This window comes from Haliotis rubra, unplaced genomic scaffold (genome assembly GCF_003918875.1).
Source record: "Haliotis rubra isolate DU_JTF1 unplaced genomic scaffold, ASM391887v1 Scf124, whole genome shotgun sequence".
Taxonomy (NCBI): Eukaryota; Metazoa; Mollusca; class Gastropoda; order Lepetellida; family Haliotidae; genus Haliotis; species Haliotis rubra.
This window is the reverse complement of record NW_025765159.1, coordinates 1,036,678-1,059,718: the sequence shown is the minus strand read 5'-3', so window position 1 is coordinate 1,059,718 and position 23,041 is coordinate 1,036,678. Positions and strand designations below refer to the sequence as shown.

The following is a 23,041-nucleotide window of genomic DNA, read 5'->3' as shown; positions in this document are numbered from 1 at the left end:
ACCTCTATATGAATATTATTTGATAAGGTAGATTAGACTTTTGTTGTTTAATTTGGAAAAAAATGTTCACCATTCTGTAAGTTCTCTTGATGACATCAATGATTCAGGTATGGTATGGGTTCATTTAACTGTCTGCCAACCTAAATAATGATCTTTTGAAACTCATTTGAAGGGAAGATTCTTTGAAAGGACAGACTTCCTTAATATCAAGGCAGAGTTTGAAATTTAGATTGATCCAAGGTTCCTTGAGGTCTTTGAATCGAGGACACCTCAATATCGGACGTTCAATATCTGGGTTGGGACAAGAACCATTGACTTTCACGCTTAATTTCGAACACTGCAAGGTCATTATTTTGTGGTAGTTGGACAGTTTTTGTTTATGTTTTTTTAACAAGGTGCAAGTTTCTTACCCCTTAATCTTGAAGTAGCTCTAATCTTGAAATTACACGCCCTTGCGGGTAACATGATCTCCTGATTGGATGGAGCTCTGATAATGGGATATGCTCTAAGCTCTGGGTAATCCATTGCAGAGGTCACACCGGGGATTTTGTCCAATAAATTTGTGACTGGACTCAGATGACCAGAGCAGGTAAGGAGGAGAAAAGCGTTCTCATCGGATCACTCGCGTCGGCTTCCACAACATCTTGTGGGCAGTCAGCACACTGAAATAAGACTCCTCCTGGCTAGCCGGTCCATAATAAAATAGTATTCCCACTCTTCAAGGAGCTATAAACATCAGGCCTTGCTATCAACACGCTATTAACACCAAGACTTAAGACATACCCGTGGTGAAATTAACTCTTTCAGTACCAAGGCTGATTTTACCATTGATGGGCCTGTCCTTAATAACAATGACAACTTCACACCTGATATCGACAACCACACACATGGAATAAGTGACCTGACACCCTGTAGTTTTCCCCACAAAAGTCTGTTATTAGCTTACTTGTATGTTTTTTGGACAGACTGTGTGATAAATAAGTTGGGGGGACCATATGTTACCTGAATGATTTCATGCATAGTGAATGGTTACCATGGTTACTGGATTAGATGACTTTGGTAAAAGATATGTACACAGGATTTATTTGAAGGTTTCCGTTAACGCTTAGAAATAGTTATGAAATGGAAAGAGGAAAATGACTAGGATAAAAAAATCTGTCAGTGTGTGCTCCAAGCTTTTTAGTTTACGAGCCAAAATGTCTTTCATCATTATTTCTGCAGATTTATGATAGATATGGACAATTATTAGCTTAGCTTTCTAGACAGAAAGACGTTTAAATAGCATCATGATTTAGAGTAGTGGCTCTGGAAACTGACTGAAAATATTTTAGAAGATAATTAAGTTTTGTGAGAATTGTAAATTTTACAAATCAGTTTTTTTTAAAAGGACAATTTGGTAGAAAATAATATTTCAATTTGCACAATTTCAGAAGAACTCCTTCATCAGTTCTCTAACTGGTAAGGACAAGTTAGTATATATACTACACATCAAAAGTTTAGACTGACTAGTGTAAATATAGCCACTTACTTCAGGCAACTGTTCTAAACTGAATTTTGCAAAATATTCCATACTGTTTAAAGGTACCGTTTACACATGAACTGATGTATTATAAAACAAATTTGTAATGTTGAAAAGATTATTATCATGAGTTCATCAAATGATGAAAATCAGTGAAAATTGGTGAATTCTTAACAGAATTTTACACCAAAACATAGCTGTTCACATACACGATATTTCCACATGCTTTTCAGCAATTTGATACATGATCCTCATGCAATTCATCTGCATAAGGTTTGCAGTTGGTTCCCCCAAGTTAGTGGAGAAATCAATCTTCAATGTAACCATATATATATACTCATAACATATCGTGAGTGTTTTAAGTGAGTCTAAACTTTTGATGGGAAGTATATATGTTATCAGTGATAACACCTCCTCAGTATATTCTGGACTGCCTCCAGTGGATAACGTCCGCCTCGAGAGCGGAATGTCGCTGGAGTTCGATCCCCACCGCCATACCAAAAGACGTTAAAATATGGTATACTTGTTGGTCCCTGCCTAACACCTCGGCATTAATGGGTACAACAAGGACTGGTCGGCTCAGAGTCAGTATATATGTCTGAGTGGGTGTATTAACACTTCAGTATGGTATGTTATCAGCACTATAAAACCAGCTTAAGTCTGGGCTAGTACAAGCAGCCGTTACACATACACATGCATGCACGTCGTCATATGAGCGAAATATTCTCAAGCACGACGTAAAACCCAATTTCACCTCACCTCAGTAGATTCTGTATAATTATGACAGAAGTCAACTAGGATAGGTGAGACCACCTCAGGAAGTATTCCCCATACCGCCAACAACATAGATCAATTTCTCTCTGCCCTGACTCCAACAATCCTGTCTGTTGATAGTCATACTAGCCATTGCTTGTACACCAGCTATGTTGCCTGGCTGCAAGTCTGTACTGAATTAAGTCCATGGCTGTACAGGAACTCTATCCTAATGGACAAGTCTAGATAGGTGGACTCCTCCGTTTCTTAGGGACTTGTTCTAATTATTTATGTAATCTAGGAAATTAATCATTGTATTTAATTAGGATTAGATAATCATTGCCTGGAGACTTGTGGAAGTCTAACAGTTGTCTGGCTTGGGCAGGAACTAGGTTACTGTTATAGATTGATAAGCAGATACCTCGGTAATGAGGTGTTCCATCAATAATAGATGACCACCTGGTGTCATTCATCAAACAGGTCTGCTGACACCAGGAAGCTACATGGAAAGTAGTCAAGCATGGCTGACGAACAAAGAATGAGTAATTTAGTAACCGACTCTTATTGAACGGAAACATGTCTGCATGTATGGATGGTATCACGGACAATTAACAAAATGAGATCAGTGTCAAATGTAAATATTTCTTAAAGGCACATGAAGTTTGGGATACACAAGTTTTTATATTTACACTAGTCAACTAGCCTGACTTTTCTCTTGAGCTAAGAACAAGAACCAAGTTTTTATCTTGCCACAAAACTGGGCTCCAGTGGACCTCAGTCACTATTTTCATGGGTCCATATAGGAAGTATGAGCATCCTATAAAGTAATGAAATAGTCCATGGTTTTGCACTGTAGATGTAATAATTATGTTTGTAACAGGAACATTATTTGTTTTGTAGAGAATTTGGTACATAGAATACTATTGTGTATGCCTCAGGATGCAGTATCAAATCTTTCTGCATCAATTTTATACATTTGTTCATATTGGATGCACATATTGGTATTTGAATTCACCTTATAAAGGGGCAAGAAGTGGTTCAGAAACAATGTGAAAAGAATAAAAGAAGTTGTTATCCATGAAAAGGTGTCATGTATTCAATTCGTTTTTACATATAATCCTGCAAGTGAGAATCTAATACTGCCAGGCCTCACTGACTAGTACCTATTCTGAAACAGACCTCCAATGCTTCAGTTTTGCTACAAAATGAAACTATATAAAACTGACATAGCCTGTAAACACAGTACACATTTGTCTTGTTCAAGGAGGATATCTACAGACCCTGAAGACTAGCTATTTGTAATTAGGTTCACGTTTATCTGCTGGACTAGTCTCAAGAAAAGCAAGAAAAATAACATGGAAGGTTGTTGGTGTTAAGTCTGTCTGAGAAAATGTTTCCTTGAAATTGTTTTCACAAATTGTACCAATTGATATTTTCTTACAATATTAGGATCAGCTGAGGTTGTAATGAACTCAGCAAAATTGGTTCGTTATGTCCTTAATCTGTTATTGATGATGGTATGTACATTAAGGCTTACTCATGCAGATGTTCAATTTTGTCGGTGATATTAATGTATATTTGGCTGAACTATATAACAGTAAACTATGGTTATAACACAGTCAAAAGAACCACTCCTTTTAGTTTGCTATAATCGGAGTTCATTAAAAGCTTTTAGCCAAGACCAAAAAACAGATTGTAATATATGTCAGTTTGTTTTCAGCCATTCGTGATAAACATGGTTACTGTATTTGTAGCTAAACAATTCACTGATTAGCACTTCTACTAATGAATAAAAAATCAATACGTTTTGACATGACAAGATGCTAAAAGGTGACTAATTAGTTTTTTCTTCGAATAGCGATTTTTATTTCTAAAAAACCCAAACCCACCCCACACAAACAACAACAAAACAAAACAACAACAACAAAACAAAACAAAACAAAAAAACTTAAATAAATAAAATGAAATAAAAAACTTATCATTTGCAAAAAAATGTTTCTTCTTTTATGAAATTTTTTTATACATTTCAAGTTCTTGGGAAACCAACTAAAAAATTATGAAATGTTATTTTAGTTTTCAAAGTTTGTTTTTGTCCTTGCTGGTCAGTCTAATGAACCGCCTAAAGCTAAGGTGCTAAGAACCATTGTTAAAATAGGGAAGTGAATGCTCACTGATCCAGTGCCAACTTTCAGTCAAGGTCGGGATGCCGGTACCTATCTTCAAGTTGATAATGTGTCTCTGTGATTATGTAATCATCACCTAGATTCATGTCACTCATAAAATGCTAGTTTTCAAATTTTGTGTTTTGAATGATGAGAATCAGTTTTCCTCGAACTGCCAAAGTTAAGTCCTCCTCTAAGGTAATCAGTTTAGTTTTGTACTGTTAGAAATATTACAACATACTAAACACATCATGGATAAGTGCATTTCACAGCAACCAGTGGAAGTTCGAACTGATTTTAAATTCTGTCGACATTCAACCTTTTGTTACAGTTTTCTAAATTTGAATCCTTATTATCAAGGAGCAGATATTTTTCAGTAATAGATAAAACCTACCTGACAGTGGGGCTAGTCCAGTTGTAGTGTAATTGGATGGATTTTATATTCCTTAAGCCTTGCACAGTTAAGTTTTAAGTCCAAGTTTCTATGACACAAGATGCAATAGCGAGATGGTTCTCAATTGCTTCCAATCACTGTAAGACAGCCTGCAGACTCATCCATGCACTCACTGGTGATGATGATTAAAGATTAAATGCACACCGTCAGGTTCCATGAAACTAGGCCATTGTTACTACAACGCTCACTGCCTTGAAGTGTTTGAATGAATGAAGGGTGTATTGTGTTAAGGGGCGTGGGTTCACCAGAAAATAGCACCATAGTCTTTGTCTTTGGCCAGTGTCCAGATGCACCGGTCAACCAATCAGTGGGCAGATCCGATACTGACCACTGGCTATTTGTAGCCCAACAGTTGTTTACCTTTGTTGGGACATGTTGACCACAGCTCTTCCATTAATCAACACCCACCATTTGGTTTGTTGGTTGTTCATAAAACTCTGATTGTATGGCCATTTGGTCAAGGCTTTGATCTCGCCAGGATCGGTTTGCGTGGATTCTGATAAACTGATTAAAGATATATAGTTGCAGTTATGAATTTACATGTCTTTATCAAACACAATAAGACCTGTGTTCAGTGTTGTAAACTGACAGCTTATCTTTTATAATTTATAGTGTTAAAATGATTTCATTCAAGAAAACAGGTTATTTGACCTGGACTCTGAACCTCATTTGAAAGGTAGTATTGAAGATCTACCCAATTATTTGTAATAGGAAAGACTCCTTTAAAAGGAGATGTTTTGATTCATGGTACAGGACAGTGTCTCCTTTCATTCTATTTCAGTGTTTTTTAGAATGAAAAAGATATTATTCTCCAAGTGTTATCATGTTGTAAATATCCTATGTACCAAATAAAATTGCATTATGCAAGTCTTAGGCAAGCATAACAGATGTTTTGTTGTTAATATATGTACTTGATATATACATTACAAAAGCATGCAAGGATAATAATCTCTTTGTCGTGTAATGTTGCTTGTGAAATAAGTGATGTGTTTGAGACTTAATTTTGCTAAGTCAAGTAAATTTCAGAAACCACATATGAATGCGGTGGTTTGAGTAATTTGCCTCATTTATTTTATAGTGCTAAGTGATTTGCCGCTAAGTTGGGCTATATGATCGCCACACTTCAGGAAACCCTCTCAAAACTTAATCAATTAATAATTGTAAAATTGATTCACAGCCAAGTTGGTCTATATGATTGCCACACTTCAGGAAGCCCTTCTCTAAATTTAATCCATTAAAAAATCGTAACATTTGTAGTTATTGATAAAACTGACTTTGAATCAATGTATGGTGGTAAAAATGAGTTCCTGCTCGATGACTTCAATCGGACCATAATACCACATTCGGATTATTGACACTGTCCATTGCATAATAATTCTGTCTTTTGTTTTCCAGTTTTACTCCAGGCATAAAAAGATTGTCTGTGTTAGAAAAAAGTCTGACTGACTGACTGAGTTTGGTTTTACGCCGCTTTTAGCAATATTCCAGCAATATCAATGCATGGGGACACCAGAAATGGGCTTCACACATTGTACCCATGTGGGATTCAACCCGGGTCTTCGGCGTGACGAGCCAACGCTTTCACCACTAGGCTACCCCACCGGCCCCAGAAAAAAGTCTCCCTATTGCCTGTTTTTAGTTTTTTATATTAAAAGTATTATTTACTCTAGCCATACTTATAGCAAGTCAAATCTCTGTTCTTTGTGCAGCATATGTATAGAGATTTCTTAAATAGTTTCAGTGAATGACCTGGACAGCATGCACATACATGTTGATGAATGGCAGCATTCAGGAAGTGACATTTTATGAATGATCATCTCTTGTTGTTGACACCGTGTACAGTCAAAACAAGAAATTTGGCAAGGTCTGAGACACCCATATCAATTCAATTGTCATCCTGGAATTCTGGTGAAGAGTTTAAGCAGAATTGATTAAGTGTTTGCAGGAGTTTTTAAATCATGTCTGATTGTCACTACAGACTGTGAAGAAAGTTGTTATATGACGTATTGCCTGGGTTTCTGGTAGACCTACCGTACGTAAATTACGTATACATGGGTAAAGAATATGAACACTTCCAGGTTGAAAGTTTTCATATATTCATAAATTGTGGTTCAAAAAGTAGAAGTTTGTTATGAGGTAGCAGAGAATATTTCATAGCTCTTTGATAACAATATATATTAAGCATATGTTATATTTGGGATTACACTTTCTCAGTAAAGTATAGATTCTAGTACTTTTGTTGGGTTGAGTCTCATCTGGGATTCGAACCCACACCCTCAGAGTCAGGACCTAATTGCCAGCACACAAAGTCAGCCGCCTAACCCGCTCAGCCACTGCGACTTCGACAACAAAAGTTTTAGAATCTGTACTTTACTAAAAAAAAGTGTAATCCAGAAAGTGTAATCCCAAATATGACATGTGACATTTGATCACTTTCTAAATAGCATTGTGTAATAATATATATTCAAGTGTTCAAAATAAGGTGTTTAAATGCTGATTTTCCCTGATTAGGTTTCCAGATAAGGTTGCTAGAGGTAACTGTCAGACACAACATCAATTCAAACTTTCGACTACATTAAGCTGATGTTCTGTGATGTGACTTGACCACTCTTAAAAAAGGAGTTTGACCCTACTCTCTCACAAACTGAAGTTTAGCCACTGCTTCATAGCTCAGGTCCAGTAAAGTGAGTGAGTGAGTTTAGTTTTATGCCACACTCAGCAATATTCAAGCTATATGGCAGCGGTCTGTAAATAATCGAGTCTGGACCAGACAATCCAGTGATCAACAGCATGAGCATCGATCTGTGCAATTGGGATACAATGATATGTGTCAACCAAGTCAGCGAGCCTGACCATCCGATTCCCTTAGTCGCCTCTTACGACAAGCATGGGTTGCTGAAGATCAATTCTAACCCGGACCTTCACAGGTTGGTCCAGCAAAGATGAATTTGGTGTTTTAAACTTAGCTAAATTATTTGATTTGTTTGCTCTCAAATAGTCATCTTAAAATGGTTCCTAAAAACGCCATGAGGCTGGTACAAAATATTTGGGGCATACGATTTGTTAACTGCATAGTTGTCTTATATGGCTTGCTTACTTATTTTCAAATGTTCAATTGATGTCAGCTAAAACCACCGCACATGCTCACTGCCCAGTTTTAACAGAAACACACATAAAAGAGTTAACGACTAATTACAAATTTTACATGTTCCTGACAATATTTCTGTTTGTTGTATAGACAGCATTCCAGTGATGAAAAAAGGAAATTCTAATTGTGTGTCCTTTTGAATTGTGTAAAAAAGCTCGAAAAAAGTGGCTTTGCAAGTGACTGTCAAGGCCTTTGCCAGTGGGAACCAGCCCCTGCGTTAGGACGTGAAACTCTGGGGATCATTGATAAGAATACATGCTACATGCGTTCCGCCAGTTGAAACTGAGAAAGGCCCAATACTGGCCATTGTTTGTCCTCCCCTAACTAGCAAAAGTTGCATTAAATATCAAAACATTTTACCACCTTTGACCAATCAGTTGCTTAATTTGAATATCTTTGAAAGGAAACCAGCGTGTATTTGTATTAATTTGTATGTTCAGCAACCCTGTGTTTGCCCACCTTGCCCCTCGCTGTTGACAACTTTGGATTGCGTTTGATAATCACAACCAAGTTCTATATACAAGCCCCTTCTTCCTGTATTTGTCGTTAGGATCAAAGGGATGGTCATCTGTGGTTTCCAGAAGGCTGGAACTTTTTGGAGGAAGAGGTGGAGCCAATATTGATCGCTGAGAAAACTGCCATGCTTGCACTATGTGTTTTGATGGTTGACCAAATGTCTGGCTTTTGCATATCAAATAATATGCTAGGGTGATTCACCATGAGGTTGTAATCTGCGTCTGCTGCAGCTCATCCAAATATCCTGTAGCTCCCCATCATATTTCCCACAAGACACACTGCTGCAAGTGACGTATGTAATGGATATTAGTGGAAAAACCATCACTTTGATACTACCTCTTGAATATTCAGTATTAGCACTTAAAGTGTTTTCATGATTCATTGATGCTGTGTTGGAACATAGGATCGAGGCCTTGAACAAGAATAGAGTCCGAGTAGCTGTCACTTTCAGCATTAGGAACATGGCCATAATGACTAGAACCCTTGACTCGTATCCTTAATTTCTGATGCTATTCACGTCATGGATATGATTTAAATGTGTGAAATATAGTTCACATGTTATCAGTGTTGATGAATTTTGTGACGACTGATGAATATGATCATGGCAAAGGCAAGACATTGCTAGAAATGAGCGATGGCGACATGTTTGGCCTGACATAGGCAATGCTAGTGACTGGGAGGTGACAACTTACTTGTGATTGAAAGCTATCAACGCCTGTCCATTTCACACCAAACCCCTCAACCTCTCCATGACCTGACTTCAGCATCAGTGTTGCGCCTCCGTTCGATGAGAATGGCCCCACACACATTTGTAAAGGCCAAAGACGACTTAAATCATAGTATTTGTTTCCCAAGTGCACTAATTGTCAGGAATGGTAAATGTTTTCACAGAGTACGCTCTGTTGGTTATTGGTTTTCTTCGTCTCACTGACGATTGGCCTCTCCGAAATCTAGAGCCTTGTGCTGGGATTACAAAATCAAACAGCTTTTAAAGCCGAGTTTGTACAACTGCGGCAAGTTGAGGAGTCTTGCTTTGCATCATGGCTTCCACGCATAACACGAGTACCAGGGTATCTGACTTGCTAGTCCACAAAATTAGAGAGTCAACTTTCTAATCCCAGCTTCGGTGCAAAGAATTTGAGAAAGTTGGACTAGGTGCATGGATTTAGCTGCCTTGCCTGTGTCAGTGGTTCTGATGGCATTTAACTCTTATTGCTTCATCAAAGCTCAATCACTGCTAGTGGGGATCATATTACGTGTTGAGCTAGGTGATAGCTTCTGTCAGTTCTGTCCGCCAGGCACTTCATGGCTTGCAGTCCAGAGAAGATGATGGTTGTAGTTTCTTTGAGATAGGAAACATCATGTGTGTTCTGATATTTCTTTAAAGCTACAGGGTTGGGTAATAGTGAATATGCTTGCTTTTCTAATAATTGCAACTGTCAGTTTCCTGAAAATTTAAATGTGCTCAGAGTTTGAAATTATTTGTAATAAGTTCACCTGGCACAGACATAGTCAGGATTGCACTGTTAAAATATGTCCCCTGTTTCTTGATGACACTTTCAGAAGCCATAGTATTCAAACGTAAAAAGCCAGGGATAAACATACTTCTCACAAATAATCTAGATAAACACATAGAAAATGATCATACTAACATACTAAGATCATGTTATAATTCACAATAATGGGGAAAAGCTGAAATTGGCATAAGCAAGGTCTATGGTATTTAAGTGACATTTTTCAGATAACATTTTCAGACAACTGACAAATAGCAAATATTTCTCTGTGAGTTGGATAACATGCAGCTGTCATTGATTAGAAGATTTTGTATCAATACAACTTAAAAGAATTTCAACATATTGATCATTAATGAAACCATGTATTCTGTATATATGCAGTAAAAATTACCTATGTTGCAATCATATTCATTCTAAATATGAATCAGGCTGATCTATTCATGTTTACAATTGACTTTTTTTGCTTCTGCTGCAGTTCTGTTTTTCAAGTTCATCTTCGTAGATGGAAATATAGCTGTAGCATGAAATGATTAATCTGCTATCAATATTAATACACTTGTATTGATACAGTATTGCCATCATATTATTTAAGGATTCATTGATATCACAATGTGATGCCTGTTTCAGCCATTGCCTGCAACCATATTGCTGGAATATTATTGCTAAACAAAACTCACTTGATTGTTTCTTCCTTCCCTCCTTCTTCCACTCACTCACTCAGTCACCCAAACACACACACACACCCATCCACCCACCCACTCACTCACTCACTCACTCACTCACTCACTCTATGCTTTTCACTTTATAGACTAAAGATTACAAAACACAACAAATTATGTTGAATCACAACAGATCGTTCCCACACACAACCACTACCCTAACATTTTGAGGAAATCAGAAGAAATATTTGAAATTATTATTTTATTTTATTTTATCCTCCAACCTGAATTTATGGCCTGAAAACCCCCAAAATAAAAGTCTGCCCTTTCAATGTGATCAGATATTAAGGTGGATCTTTGGACATCTGAACATGCTTACTTTAAAGATCTGAACCCAAGCTACATAGTAATGTGTTTAAGGTTTCATACAAATTCTTAGCATTCTGCTAGTTGCGAATAAATAAGCAATTAGTTTACAAATACTCCCTTGTGCCTGTGCATTGGTTGCTTTTATGTCCCAAGTGTACTGAAGGCTCCCAATACCCCATGAAAAGAGTCAGACTAACGGTGTTCTCTCAACATACAAAACCTTGTAACACCTTTGTAAAATGTGTGAAAAATTAGTGTTTTGTGGCAAGCACCTGAGTGCGAGTCTGTGGGCAATCGTGGAAGACACAACATGACACAAGCCTGTAACGCTTCACACCTTACACAGAGACGAGGAGTTTTGGGGCATGGAAGGACGGATGATCACCTGCCCAGAGTGCCTAGTAGGGTCATGGGGTTCTCTACCTTTTCCAGAATACTCCTTCCAGGTGGATATTGGGCTTGTATGCAATTTTCAAAATGAAATACAAGGTCATTGTCATTACCTTGATGTTAAAAATTAAAGGTTCCAGGGTCTATGTAGTCTGTCAGACCCTGAAACAAGTATTCCCAATGAAGCTCATACAAGTCTGGAATGTGTTGCAAATGGATTACACTGTTTCTCAAAATGAAGAAAGTCTCTGGGCTCCTTTTTCTTATTTGTCATGAACATAATTTAGTATTCGATTTTTCTGTAAAATATACTGGACAAAATAAGTTAGGGATATTGGTATTTTTATGATTGATATTTTATCAGTGTGTCAATGAATAAATAGATCATTATTCATAATTTCAAAATTTACATATATCCCTAACTATTTTTGTCCAGTATATGTTCATTTCAGAGACTACATAATAGCCTAGTATCTATGGATATGGAGGAAACATGAAACACCCCAGTATATCCATACACATTTCTAACACTGATATGAGTATTTAAGGATACTGTCTCCATTAAAATATTGGTTATAGTGTGGTTCAGGTAATCATATACATGTATTGAAAAAATCATTTCTGGTGTCCCTGCCATGATGTTGCTGGAATATTGCTAAAAGCGGCGTAAAACCATACCCGTTCACTCCTCATTAAAAAGGTGGTACAGTCTTTGAATCATTCCTGTTTGACTTTGAAATATGTAAACTGCAAAATGTACTAGTGTATTTTAACAGGTTGGTAGTGATCGTTCCAATGTAGAACACACTCTTATTTCCTCTTTGAAAATACTTTATAGTGTTCAGAATATTTTTAGACTCTTCCACCCTGGAGGTCTTCCAATCACTGGAGTCTGTACTGAACAGAGGCTCTGACAGAGCTGCTCATGTCTTTAACCACTGCCTGACGACTATCCTAGGTGTGCGAGTGAAGCACCTTGTAATAAACCTAGACAGAAATAGAGCAGGAGTCACCTGCACAACAGCTGGTAAACTTGACTAATTATCTCCATCTTACCTCCATCTCTTTCACAAATCCCAGTCTGTTGGGTCGTCAGTAAACTAGATTAGCTGATCTACTTGTCAGATAGGTAATCCCAGCCTTACTACTGTATGCCGTGACAATCATTGCCATTCACTGGATTTATAACCCAGGGCGTGAAAACACTCTTACCTTAAGAGGGCTATTGTTTTAATTAAGAGTGATTGCTTTTCAGTGTGTACACACACCTATCCCCCATGTTGGGATAGTGATAGCCCATATTGGTTATCAGGGAGGTTGTTGGTTTAGCTACCAAAACAATGCTTTCTATCTGGTAGGGAGGCTAATTAAGGTCTAGACTAGTGTTTTGATTGCGCCATAGGTATTGCAAGTAGTGATACGGACATGCTGGCCTGATGTCTGGTTCATGTACAGTGGCCGAAAGCAGATGACAGGTGCCTACTTACAAGCAGTAACTGGTCTTCATCAGCACCTATGGCAACTCAGTGATGACGTTACATCCCCTTGTTTAAATTGTCTCTTCCACCTGTTGTGATTCAGTACATAGTAGTGAATCAAATCTTAGCTATTCTGCCAAAGGACTTTGATGATTTGGTACACTTCGATACCTTAGGCATTTTGAAAATGAATTGTTGACTTTATGAGTAAACTATATTTAATTCCTGGCTTGTCCAGCTCTCATGGTCATATATTAAAACAGATACTGTTTAGATTATGTCTTCTCAAAAGAATATTGGGGAGTCTTCTTTGTTTGGTTTCTATGGCAAGTTTGAATGTTCATCAAAAGAATAATAATTTAATACCCACTGTACAAGTCTGTCTGATTACACTTTTTAGTTGGTGAGTATTTATGCCTCATTTAGCAATAGTCCATCAATATCATGGAGTGGGACACCTGAAATGGACTTCATACATTGTACCCATGTGGGGAATGGAACCCAGGTCTTGGGCATGGTGAAGAAATGCTTTAACTACTAGGCTACCTCACCACCTCTGATTACCATTTTGAAGGTGAACACTATATTATTGAGGGTGTAAAGCATGCTTTTGTGAATTGTCATCTTTTGAAGCCATTGATTACAGTTAACTATATAAATCATGCTTTTTGTCTGACTGACTTGACTGGTTCTGAGGGGGCATACAACTCTTGAAGTTCTTTAAGTGTTGGAACATGGCATGGTAAAAGCTTGTGTTTTCTGTACCGTCAAATGAGGCATGTAGCCAGCAAAAACTAACAGGTGAAAATAGCAATTTGACATGCACACCACCCTATATGTAGCAGAACACGAGAGAGGATCCTTGTTTACAGCTTACAGAAAGAGAGCCAAGGTAGATACTGCTTTAATGTTCAATGACAAGCAAAACAATGTGTCATGGGTTGATGGATTAGTTTTGTGAATGCTTCAAGTCTCGAGTCTGACATTGACTGATGTGCTGCTGACCCATGCATTCATACTTGACTAGTCTGCTTTTATGAATAATAAAACAAGGGGTAGATGACATCCTTGTTGTACTCCAGTATGCCAAACAGTATTGATTGGGATAGATCAGGTTGTGTACAAGATTGTTCAAGTTATCCATCATGTAATGCTGTTGTCTGCAGGCCAATGAAAAAAACGAGGTTGATCATAAGCCCAATATAAACATTTGACATTGATATTACTGAGGACTGGTGTTGATAGCTGTAATGAATGAAACAGATATGTGCAAACAACACAACCAGTAAATAACTTCACAGAGCTACCATCCTTCTAATCTCCAACAACAGTCTTCTGAACCTGGATCCTGCAGAGATTTTTATCTAAGATTCCAGATCAAATGCAAGGCAGTTGTGAAAAATGGTAATTTTTGTTCCAAATACATAAATACAAAATTTTTACAATTATACTAGTATTTCAGTTGTGTTTAATTGTATTGTAACATAATATTCATTTCAATAGTTGATCTTCAGTAACCCATGCTTGTCGTAAGAGGCGACTAATGGGATCGGGTGGTCAGGCTCGCTGACTTGGTTGACACATCATCGGTTCCCAATTGCACAGATCGATGTTCATGCTGTTGATCACTGGATTGTCTGGTCCAGACTAGATTATTCACAGACATCCGCCGTATAGCTTGAATATTGCTGATTGCGGCGTAAAATTAAACTCACTCCTTTCAATAGTGTAAAGTTTAACACTAACATATCCTCCATTTTCCTCTACTGACACTTTTATAAATGAAACACAATTCATGAAATTAGTTATACTGACATGAAGTGGGAAATTGTTAAGTCTTTTTTGGTGCCGGCTGGGGACCAAATATCGGTCATGGTGCCAGATAATTTCCTTGACTAGATCTTGGGTTTGTGGGTCCACTGTTATTTCCATGTTTATCTTTTGGGCTCAATGTTTCATGGGCAACACACCATTACACATATTCATTTGGCAAATTTTCTTTTCAAACTTAAAAAGGCAACAGTCAACTTTACCCCATGTGAATCTTTTGTTATGATCGGAATGTGTGAAAAATAATTCATCTCCATTATCCTCCCCTATTTGTCGTGTTCATTGTATGTTTTCATATTGATTGTTTACTTGGTTGAGATGAGACCTGGTTTCTGAGGCTGAAAAACTAAGTAGGACAATGTAACAAGTGGCCTGTGACTGACCTTGAAGACTGAAGCCACCACCTTGCATACTGTCTGCATACCTGCATTGACATTCATGACCTTATACGGAATACACACCACTCGAACACCTCCACTACTGAAGCTACCCTCACTTCACTTAACAGGGCAACGGAGAGAAATATAAAAGAGCTCATGGGCAGTGGTTTTTTGGCAGGCCAGTGTAAAAAAAGTGGAACCTTTTGTTAAAAAATGTTTAGCTCATTTTATTTGTTTCTGACCTTAATTCTGATTTTGGAAATGCTATGATGGTCAATGCAGCTTTTGTCTGTTATATTGATTGTGTTGAAAGGAAAGTATGTGCAGAATGTTGCATGTCAAAGGGTAGCCATGTACAGTATACAGCAGGTTGTTTGCACAGGGTGCAGATATAGTGTTTGATTGTGTATGTTGGAGAGGGGCGGAGGGTAGTCTAGTGGTTAAAGCGTTGGCTCGTCACGCTGAAAACCCGGGTTCGAATCCCCACATGGGTACAATGAGTGAAGCCCATTTCTGGTGTCCCCCGCCGTGATATTGCTGATATATTGCTAAAATCGGCGTAAAACCAAACTCAGTCAGTCAGTATGTTGGAGACATGTATACCTATTGAACTTTGTTTCAACATGACACTTGTTGTTTCCTTGCCTTGTGCTCATCAATAAAACTAGGACTGGTTTGCTCAGTGTCATTGTACAGTCTGTTGAGCATCCACTTTAAAACTGTAATGTGGAATTTGGCTAATATTTAATCCCAGAAATAAAAATACCTAAAAATATGAATCTATGAAGTAAGGAAACATAGCTTCCTTATAGACCGAAAACAATGTCTAATTTCTTAGAGTTGAGGAAATGTAGATTGCACGGTTAGACTGAAGTTGGACTCCTTGTTTAATTTGTTCTCCAGGGTCTGGGAGACTTGCATGGTATCTCTGTAGGCTAGCACTATAAAACAAGTATTGGTCTGGACAACAGGCAGCTATGAACATACACACTCACACTTGCAACTTGTTGCTGTGGAAGTGTAATAATCTTTCAGGTGGTGTAACCCCTTGTTTCACCTCACTGCTATGACTTGACCAAGCAATTGAGCTTCTGAATGGGTCACCCTTGAAGGTCGGGGTTAGAATTGGTATTCAACAACATATGATTGTCTTAAGAGGGGACAGGATCAGGTGGTCAGGCTTGCTGACTTGGCTGACACGTGTCATTGTATCCCGGTTATGTAGATTGATGCTCATGCTGTTGATCACTGGATTGTCTGGTCCAGACTCGATTATTTACAGGCCACCACCATATAGCTTGAATATTGCTTGGTGCAGCGTTAAACAACAAACCTACCAACCAATTGCATAGGTTAATGCTCATGCTCTTGATCACTAGATTGTCTGGTCCAGACTCGATTATTTACAGACCACCACCATATAGATTAAGCAGCAATCAATATGAATGGGTCAGTGTTATTTCTATAGAACAGAAGAAATATCTCCACCATATATTCCACTTGTAATGTTGACTTTTGTTTTCTTGTTTTGCAGGAATCATCTCCTATACTGAGTACCTGTTCCTCTTGTGTGTGCTGACAAGTAAGTAGAGCCTTGTGTCCTGCCTCATTCCATAGTTGTGTACGTGGTTGTCGGATGTCATCAGTGAACATCCCCTTGTACAAACCACAGCACTTCAGTATGTCACAGATACAGGGGGATGTCCATGTTCTTATAATGTCAGGAAAATCAAGTGAGATGCAAGGATTTTCTATGCTTTTTTCAATGTTTGCCCATCCTACTTGATGACTCTATCCTGAAACCACATGGTCAGGGACCAACACTAGGCACTGCTCATAGAAAATATGGCTTTGACAGAGGCCAAGATAGGGTCAGTTGATTTTAATGGACAAAATGCATGCAGTTTAACTATAAAGTCTCCAGTCCATGACACTTGTATAGGACTGGTAGGAGGTTTATCTGTGGTAGGATGGGGTTAGGACTCTGACTGATAGTTGATTGATGATACAATCCCAATCAAAGGTAGGTTTGATCAAGCATGTCTCAGATCAGTGGTAGGACTTGGTTTGATCAAGCATGTCTCAGATCAGTGGTAGGACTTGTTTGAGGACTTGAGCGGTTTGATCAAGCATGTCTCAGATCAGTGGTAGGACTTCGGTTTGATCAAGCATGTCTCAAGATCAGTTGGACTTCGGTTGGTAGGACTCGGTTTGATCAAGCATGTCTCAGATCAGTGGTAGGACTTGGTTTGATCAAGCATGTCTCAGATCAGTGGTAGGACTCGGTTTGATCAAGCATGTCTCAGATCAGTGGTAGGATTCAGTTTGATCAGCTACTTTTCAGACTGATGGTAGTTTCTCAGTGTAGTTTATCAGATCAATGGTGAGACTCAAATTGATTGAAAGTGGAGTAGAGTATTTTCCAGATCCAATTTATGGTCGACCTTTGCTATCACTTGTACATCTACCCCTTTAATTATGAAGTAACTTCTAGAGACAAATGACCTGACTCAAAGCAGCTTAACTTAAGATAGCAAAGTGTGCCCAAGGGCTCAGATAATGACTACATGGTGAAACAAGAACGAACCACAACTTGACCTGGGTAGCACTCAATTATGACATGTGGGAATCCTTACGTTGACTTGATCCTCGATACCCTCTCTCTGGGTGAGGCCACTAAAGGTTGGTTGGTTGGTTTAACGACGCATTCAGCAATATTCAAGCTATTCCAGCTTGTAAATAATCAAGTATGGACTAGACCATCTAGTGATCAACACCATTAGCATCGATCTACACCATTGGGATACGATGGCATGTGTCAACCAAGTCAGCAGCCTCAAAAGGGTATTAGTTGGTCACAATTGGGGAAGAGTATGGACAGGGCATGTGTTAGCCTAGAAAAATCAGGTTTCAGGTGTGACTGACCTTGAGTCATCACACTATTAACCACTGGCTGCCTATTCCACTGACTGACTGACTGAGTTTGGTTTTACGCCGCTTTTAGCAATATTCCAGCAACATCACGGCTGGGGACACCAGAAATGGGCTTCACACATTGTACCCATGTGGGGATTCGAACCCGGGTCTTCGGCGTGACGAGCCAACGCTTATTCCAAGTTATATTCTACAATATACAGGTTATTCTGATTTAGCTTTTTCAATGCATGACAAAGTAACCTTTGTGGTTAGAAGAGGTCCCCAGAATCCTATGCAAGACGCGGATAGCTGCAAAATCACTGATGCTACTTAAAGCAACATTTACTCACTCAGTATCCTATGCTTCATTCAAGGGCCTGGTGCTCCTTTAACGAAGCAACCTTACTAAGGTTAACCTTAACTCCCATTCTTTAACATTGCACTAAGGTTACCTTAGTGACTTATGATCATAGTGCTGCATGAAAAGGCCCTGGTCCCGATTTCTCGAAACAAACTGAAGTTTTTACACAAATATCAAACTGAGTTTGACAATTTAGAACAGCTGAATTTTTAGTTCAAGGTCATTTTAAAATAAAAAAAGCCTAAACAACTTAAGTAATTGTCTACTAAGTGTCAATTTGATATTGATTTCAGTTCATTCTGGGAACTGCATTTTCCTGCGTTTTCTCATATTTGAGTCAAAACTCTAACTTAAGTTTATTTTGAGAAATCAGGTCCAGGAGGTTTGAATGTGACATAACTGATAGCTTAGGGGTGGTTGAGTAGCCTAGCGTTTAAAGTGTTCGCTTCTCACACCTCACATGGATACTTGTGAAGCCCATTGTGATGGCACCCATTGTGATATTGCTAGAATATTACTAACAGTGGTGTAAAACAATACCTGTAGTGTGCCCTCCATTTGGCCTTGATCCTGGTGACTTTTTGTACAGAGCTACATGTGTTCATTGTGTGGGTGGGTAGACTTATTTGGCCTATATTGCCTTAGAGTGCAATCTCTTGAAAACAGAGGGTCCTAATTGGACCAAATTAGCAACAGTGTTCATGTTCTTCCAACAGAGAGACTGACCTCTTGTGATAACCTCCAATTAAAAAAGATGCCCTGTGCTCTCCCAAAGCAGAATCAGCATCTTTGGAAAGATTTCTTGAACAGGTCTATGATGGTGGTGAATACATTTCTAAGTAGAATAAATTGACTGTCAGCAATTAGATGTATATTTAACGTCTGTCTCGTGGAGTGATTGAATTATTAAAGTGTCAGAGTGAGATAATGATCTTCAAAATGTGATAAACGGTCTCGGTACTGAATCCTTTGGTAGATGCCGTGTAAAGAAAATGTCAAAAATAGCGATAAAGTCACTGTCTTGCCAAGATGCAGCATCAATCAAATGCAGAAAGTGATAAAGTTTTAAAGCATGGAGAAGAAATCAATTTGCCTCTTGTTTAGATGCTGCCGAGGGACAGGAATGCCATATCAGACATCTGTCAATTCCAGGCCATTATCCCTGACAGAGGAACCAGGAGCATCCACTGTCTCTTTAACCAGCCTCTAACCCTTAACCACAAGTGGGTAATGGCCTTTGACAGGACTGCACCAACGAGACATGAAGCAACATAGCTTTGTAATCTAGTGGAAAAAAGCAGTCACAATCCTGAGATTGTCGGATGAGATAGCACATGCAGTCTAATCTCTTCTTTACAATCTGAAGCCTCACCACATAGGTAGCAATACGTGATACGGCTCTCTATAGGGCTTACCTTACACCCCAGATGACATAAATCTCTCATCTTTGTGCGTGATGTAAAAAACGGGGACCCCTCCCTCCCCTCGTGCAGGAGTGGTGATCACAAGCCCCATCATTAGAGCCTTGTTGGCATCCCACTGGTGAGGGCAAATTCACTCTTGCCTCGGATTGCAAATTCACCTTTGCCTGGGGGTGCCTATATCACACTTAATGCATTAGAGGCAGGCAGTCTGAGCGATATTTAACACGATGGGATCTCGTCATCTTGTGTTCAAGTGTATCACATGACTTGGCTAAACAGTGACAAATCTGGATGTCACAGATGCTGAAAGAGACACACAAGGCGAGCAGAGAGGGGCCTCCAACGCCATGCCCTGTCTCAACCCTGCTTGAAAACCACAAGGTGGATGTGAACGGTGTGTGCACTCAGATGTCAGACCTAAGAACAGTTTAACTTAATAATGCCCTCAAGTATGTTGTGCTGGCACTGCCGTTGTTGTACAAAGGAGAATATATAGCCTATCTCAGCAATGTGTATCAGTATGCATTGTGAAGATTAAAACACACCTGTCCTCATCCATGTTTGATATACTGACAAGTGGAAGTTTGGGATGAGGACCCTTATGTTTTTAACTAACAACTTTTTGGAAGGGATGTTTTCAACCAAAAAGCGAGAGTGAGTTGTAAAAAGATACTTTCATTTTGTGTTGAAAAAGAATAACGTTGTTATTTGTCATTGTTGTTTATCTTAATAGAAATCTTTACCTAAACTTAACTCTCTGTGGAAACTTGTAACAATCTCTTTGAATTTTAGAAATTTAAAGTACATTCCTGCATAGATGGTAGAAAGTGCAAGATTTGTACAAGTCTCAGTTTGTAAAGGCTTAAATAATTTGCTAATTTGTTTTACAACACTTCACCATACCCCCTAATCTTCTCCATTTTGGAGAATGAAGTCTTGGCGTTTACACAGCCATGAGTCTAATACTCGTCAACCCCGAGCTAGGTGTGAACAAATTGAGAGCTTCCCTCGTATTTATGGGATCACGAAAGTGGGTAATGCGTTCACTTTCACTTCATTGTGTAATCTGCTTAACAACATGGAGTCAATGAGCAGGCCTGAGTTAAGAGACCCACATTCACAGTGCAACAATCAAGTAACGACTTCGCTACCAGCTTCAGGTGTCGCGGGATGACAGCAGGCGTTCAACTGTGATAAGGGACCAGGCAGGAGAAGAGAGGGGATGGGGAAGACACAGTTCTCAAAGGGCCACCTTACACGCTCAATATTTCAACAACCTGCCCTTTGTAACCGACACACTTTGGAGACCCCCTCATGTTCTAATCACTCACAAGGCTGTCCAAATGCCTTGTAATTTGTCCTCATAATTAAAGAGACTGGGTAATAATACAGCTCGGGCTGACTGCCATGTCTGCGAGGACCGTAGCGGGTGGGGTACCACCACCTGCAACAGACATAGACCTACCCCACACAGCCAACACCAGGTTGTCTGAACAGAAAGCTTCAGCCTACCCTACAGACAGACCACACCAGGTTGTCTGGACAGAAGGCCTCGGCCTACCCTACAGACAGACCATACCAGGTTGCCTGGACAGAAGGTCTTAGCCTACCCTACAGACAGACCACACCAGGTTGTCTGGACAGAAGGTCTTAGCCTACCCTACAGACAGACCACACCAGGTTGTCTGGACAGACAGCCACGGCAAAATCTCTGTGCCATTTTTCTAAAAAAAATCCCAATATTTAAGTTTGTTTTCATGATGAGAAAAATGCATTAATTACCCTACAGACAGACCAAGGCCTAAAAGCCTACCCTCCCTTGTGACCAAAACAATTGGAACAGTCAGTTTCTAAAAAAAAAATCCCTATTGTCTGTCTTCCAGTTGAGATTCATCTACTGCTTGAGTACTCGCCTCTGTCAAGCACTGGATATGTTCTCCATGGCTGAAGCATTCCAGCAGTGGCTCTAGTGATGTAGAAATATGTTCTTGGTATGGCTGGAAGTATTTATGCATGTTTCTTTAAGCAGTGGCATAGTGATTGTTAGATTATTGCTTCTGAGATTGTCAGTTTTATGAGGGATGGGTTGCAGGGTCTCAATGATGTTCTTTACACTGTAAGAGGAAAACTGCTGATAAGGCATAAAAAATTGTCAATTTATGATCACCCCTGCGAAATCCATGCTAACAACTTTTCTGCAATTTGGAGTAGGGCAATCTTTTTCTGTTACAACATGTAGGTCATGTGTGTTGCTCAGCTAATCCAGGATCTATTGGTTGAGGGTTTGAATCTACGTTCTTGATCCTAGGTTGTCACACTGGCAAAACCTGGCTACAATATGGCTTACCCATGGTATAACTGGTAGTATGTACCAGGTGTTGAGGACTGACGAACTCACTGTAAGGCTGTGTGGTAAAACAGCCAGTGTTTACCTTTGTGGGGACTAACACACTCATTTACTAGACATTGTGGTACAACATCCCGTATGTACGACTCACTCACTCACTCACTCACTCACTCACTCACTCACTCACTCACTCACTCACTCACTCACTCACTCACTCACTCACTCACTCACTCACTCACTCACTCACTCACTCACTCACTCACTCACTGTTAGAAAATGTGTTATTACAGCTGATGTCTACCAGATGGTGAGGACCATCTGTCCTCAACCATGTCCCCTATCTCAGTGGATGCTTCATTGTCCTCAAACAAGATCAAATCTTCACTGTCTGATTGTTTCAAGGCAATGTTTGTTTATGACTGACGATGGTCTGATAGTCCGGTATTGAAAGAACAGATGAACACAGACCTGTGTGGGCCAGGGTTGAAAAGGGAAGAGCGCTTTAATAATGGAAGCTTCATTAAAGGGGAGATTGTTTTATGCTAATGTAGGGCCTATTGGTCGGGCAGGGTGCAGAGGGCTGAGGTGTCAGGAGAGGTGGAGTCTTTATCGAGTGGGTTGAAAAGCTTAAGAAATGATGGAAGAAGAGTTTAAGTAGGGGAAAGGATAACACTCCTGAGGTCATCTAGGAGGTCGTTGATGTTGTATTAGTGGTGGAAGGAGGGTAAACTGTTATGAAAGGGATGAGATTAAAGTATTTCAAGTCGCTGGAGTATATGAACTACACAAGTGGGTGGTAATAGATGTTAATATACAAAATC

General features: G+C 39.2%; 2 protein-coding genes across 2 annotated transcripts in view; one reads left to right on the top strand and one right to left on the bottom strand.

Moving 5' to 3' along the window:
* LOC124266245 (calcium uptake protein 3, mitochondrial-like) overlaps positions 1-23,041 on the top strand; it is a 101,232-nt gene that overhangs the window by 21,567 nt on the left and 56,624 nt on the right. The window contains 1 exon segment of the mRNA XM_046701061.1: positions 16,707-16,754. Coding sequence (XP_046557017.1) covers positions 16,707-16,754 — 48 coding nt within the window.
* Positions 1-23,041, bottom strand: part of LOC124266212 (fibroblast growth factor 2-like) — an 82,906-nt gene that overhangs the window by 34,448 nt on the left and 25,417 nt on the right. The gene's annotated exons all lie outside the window — the stretch shown is intronic.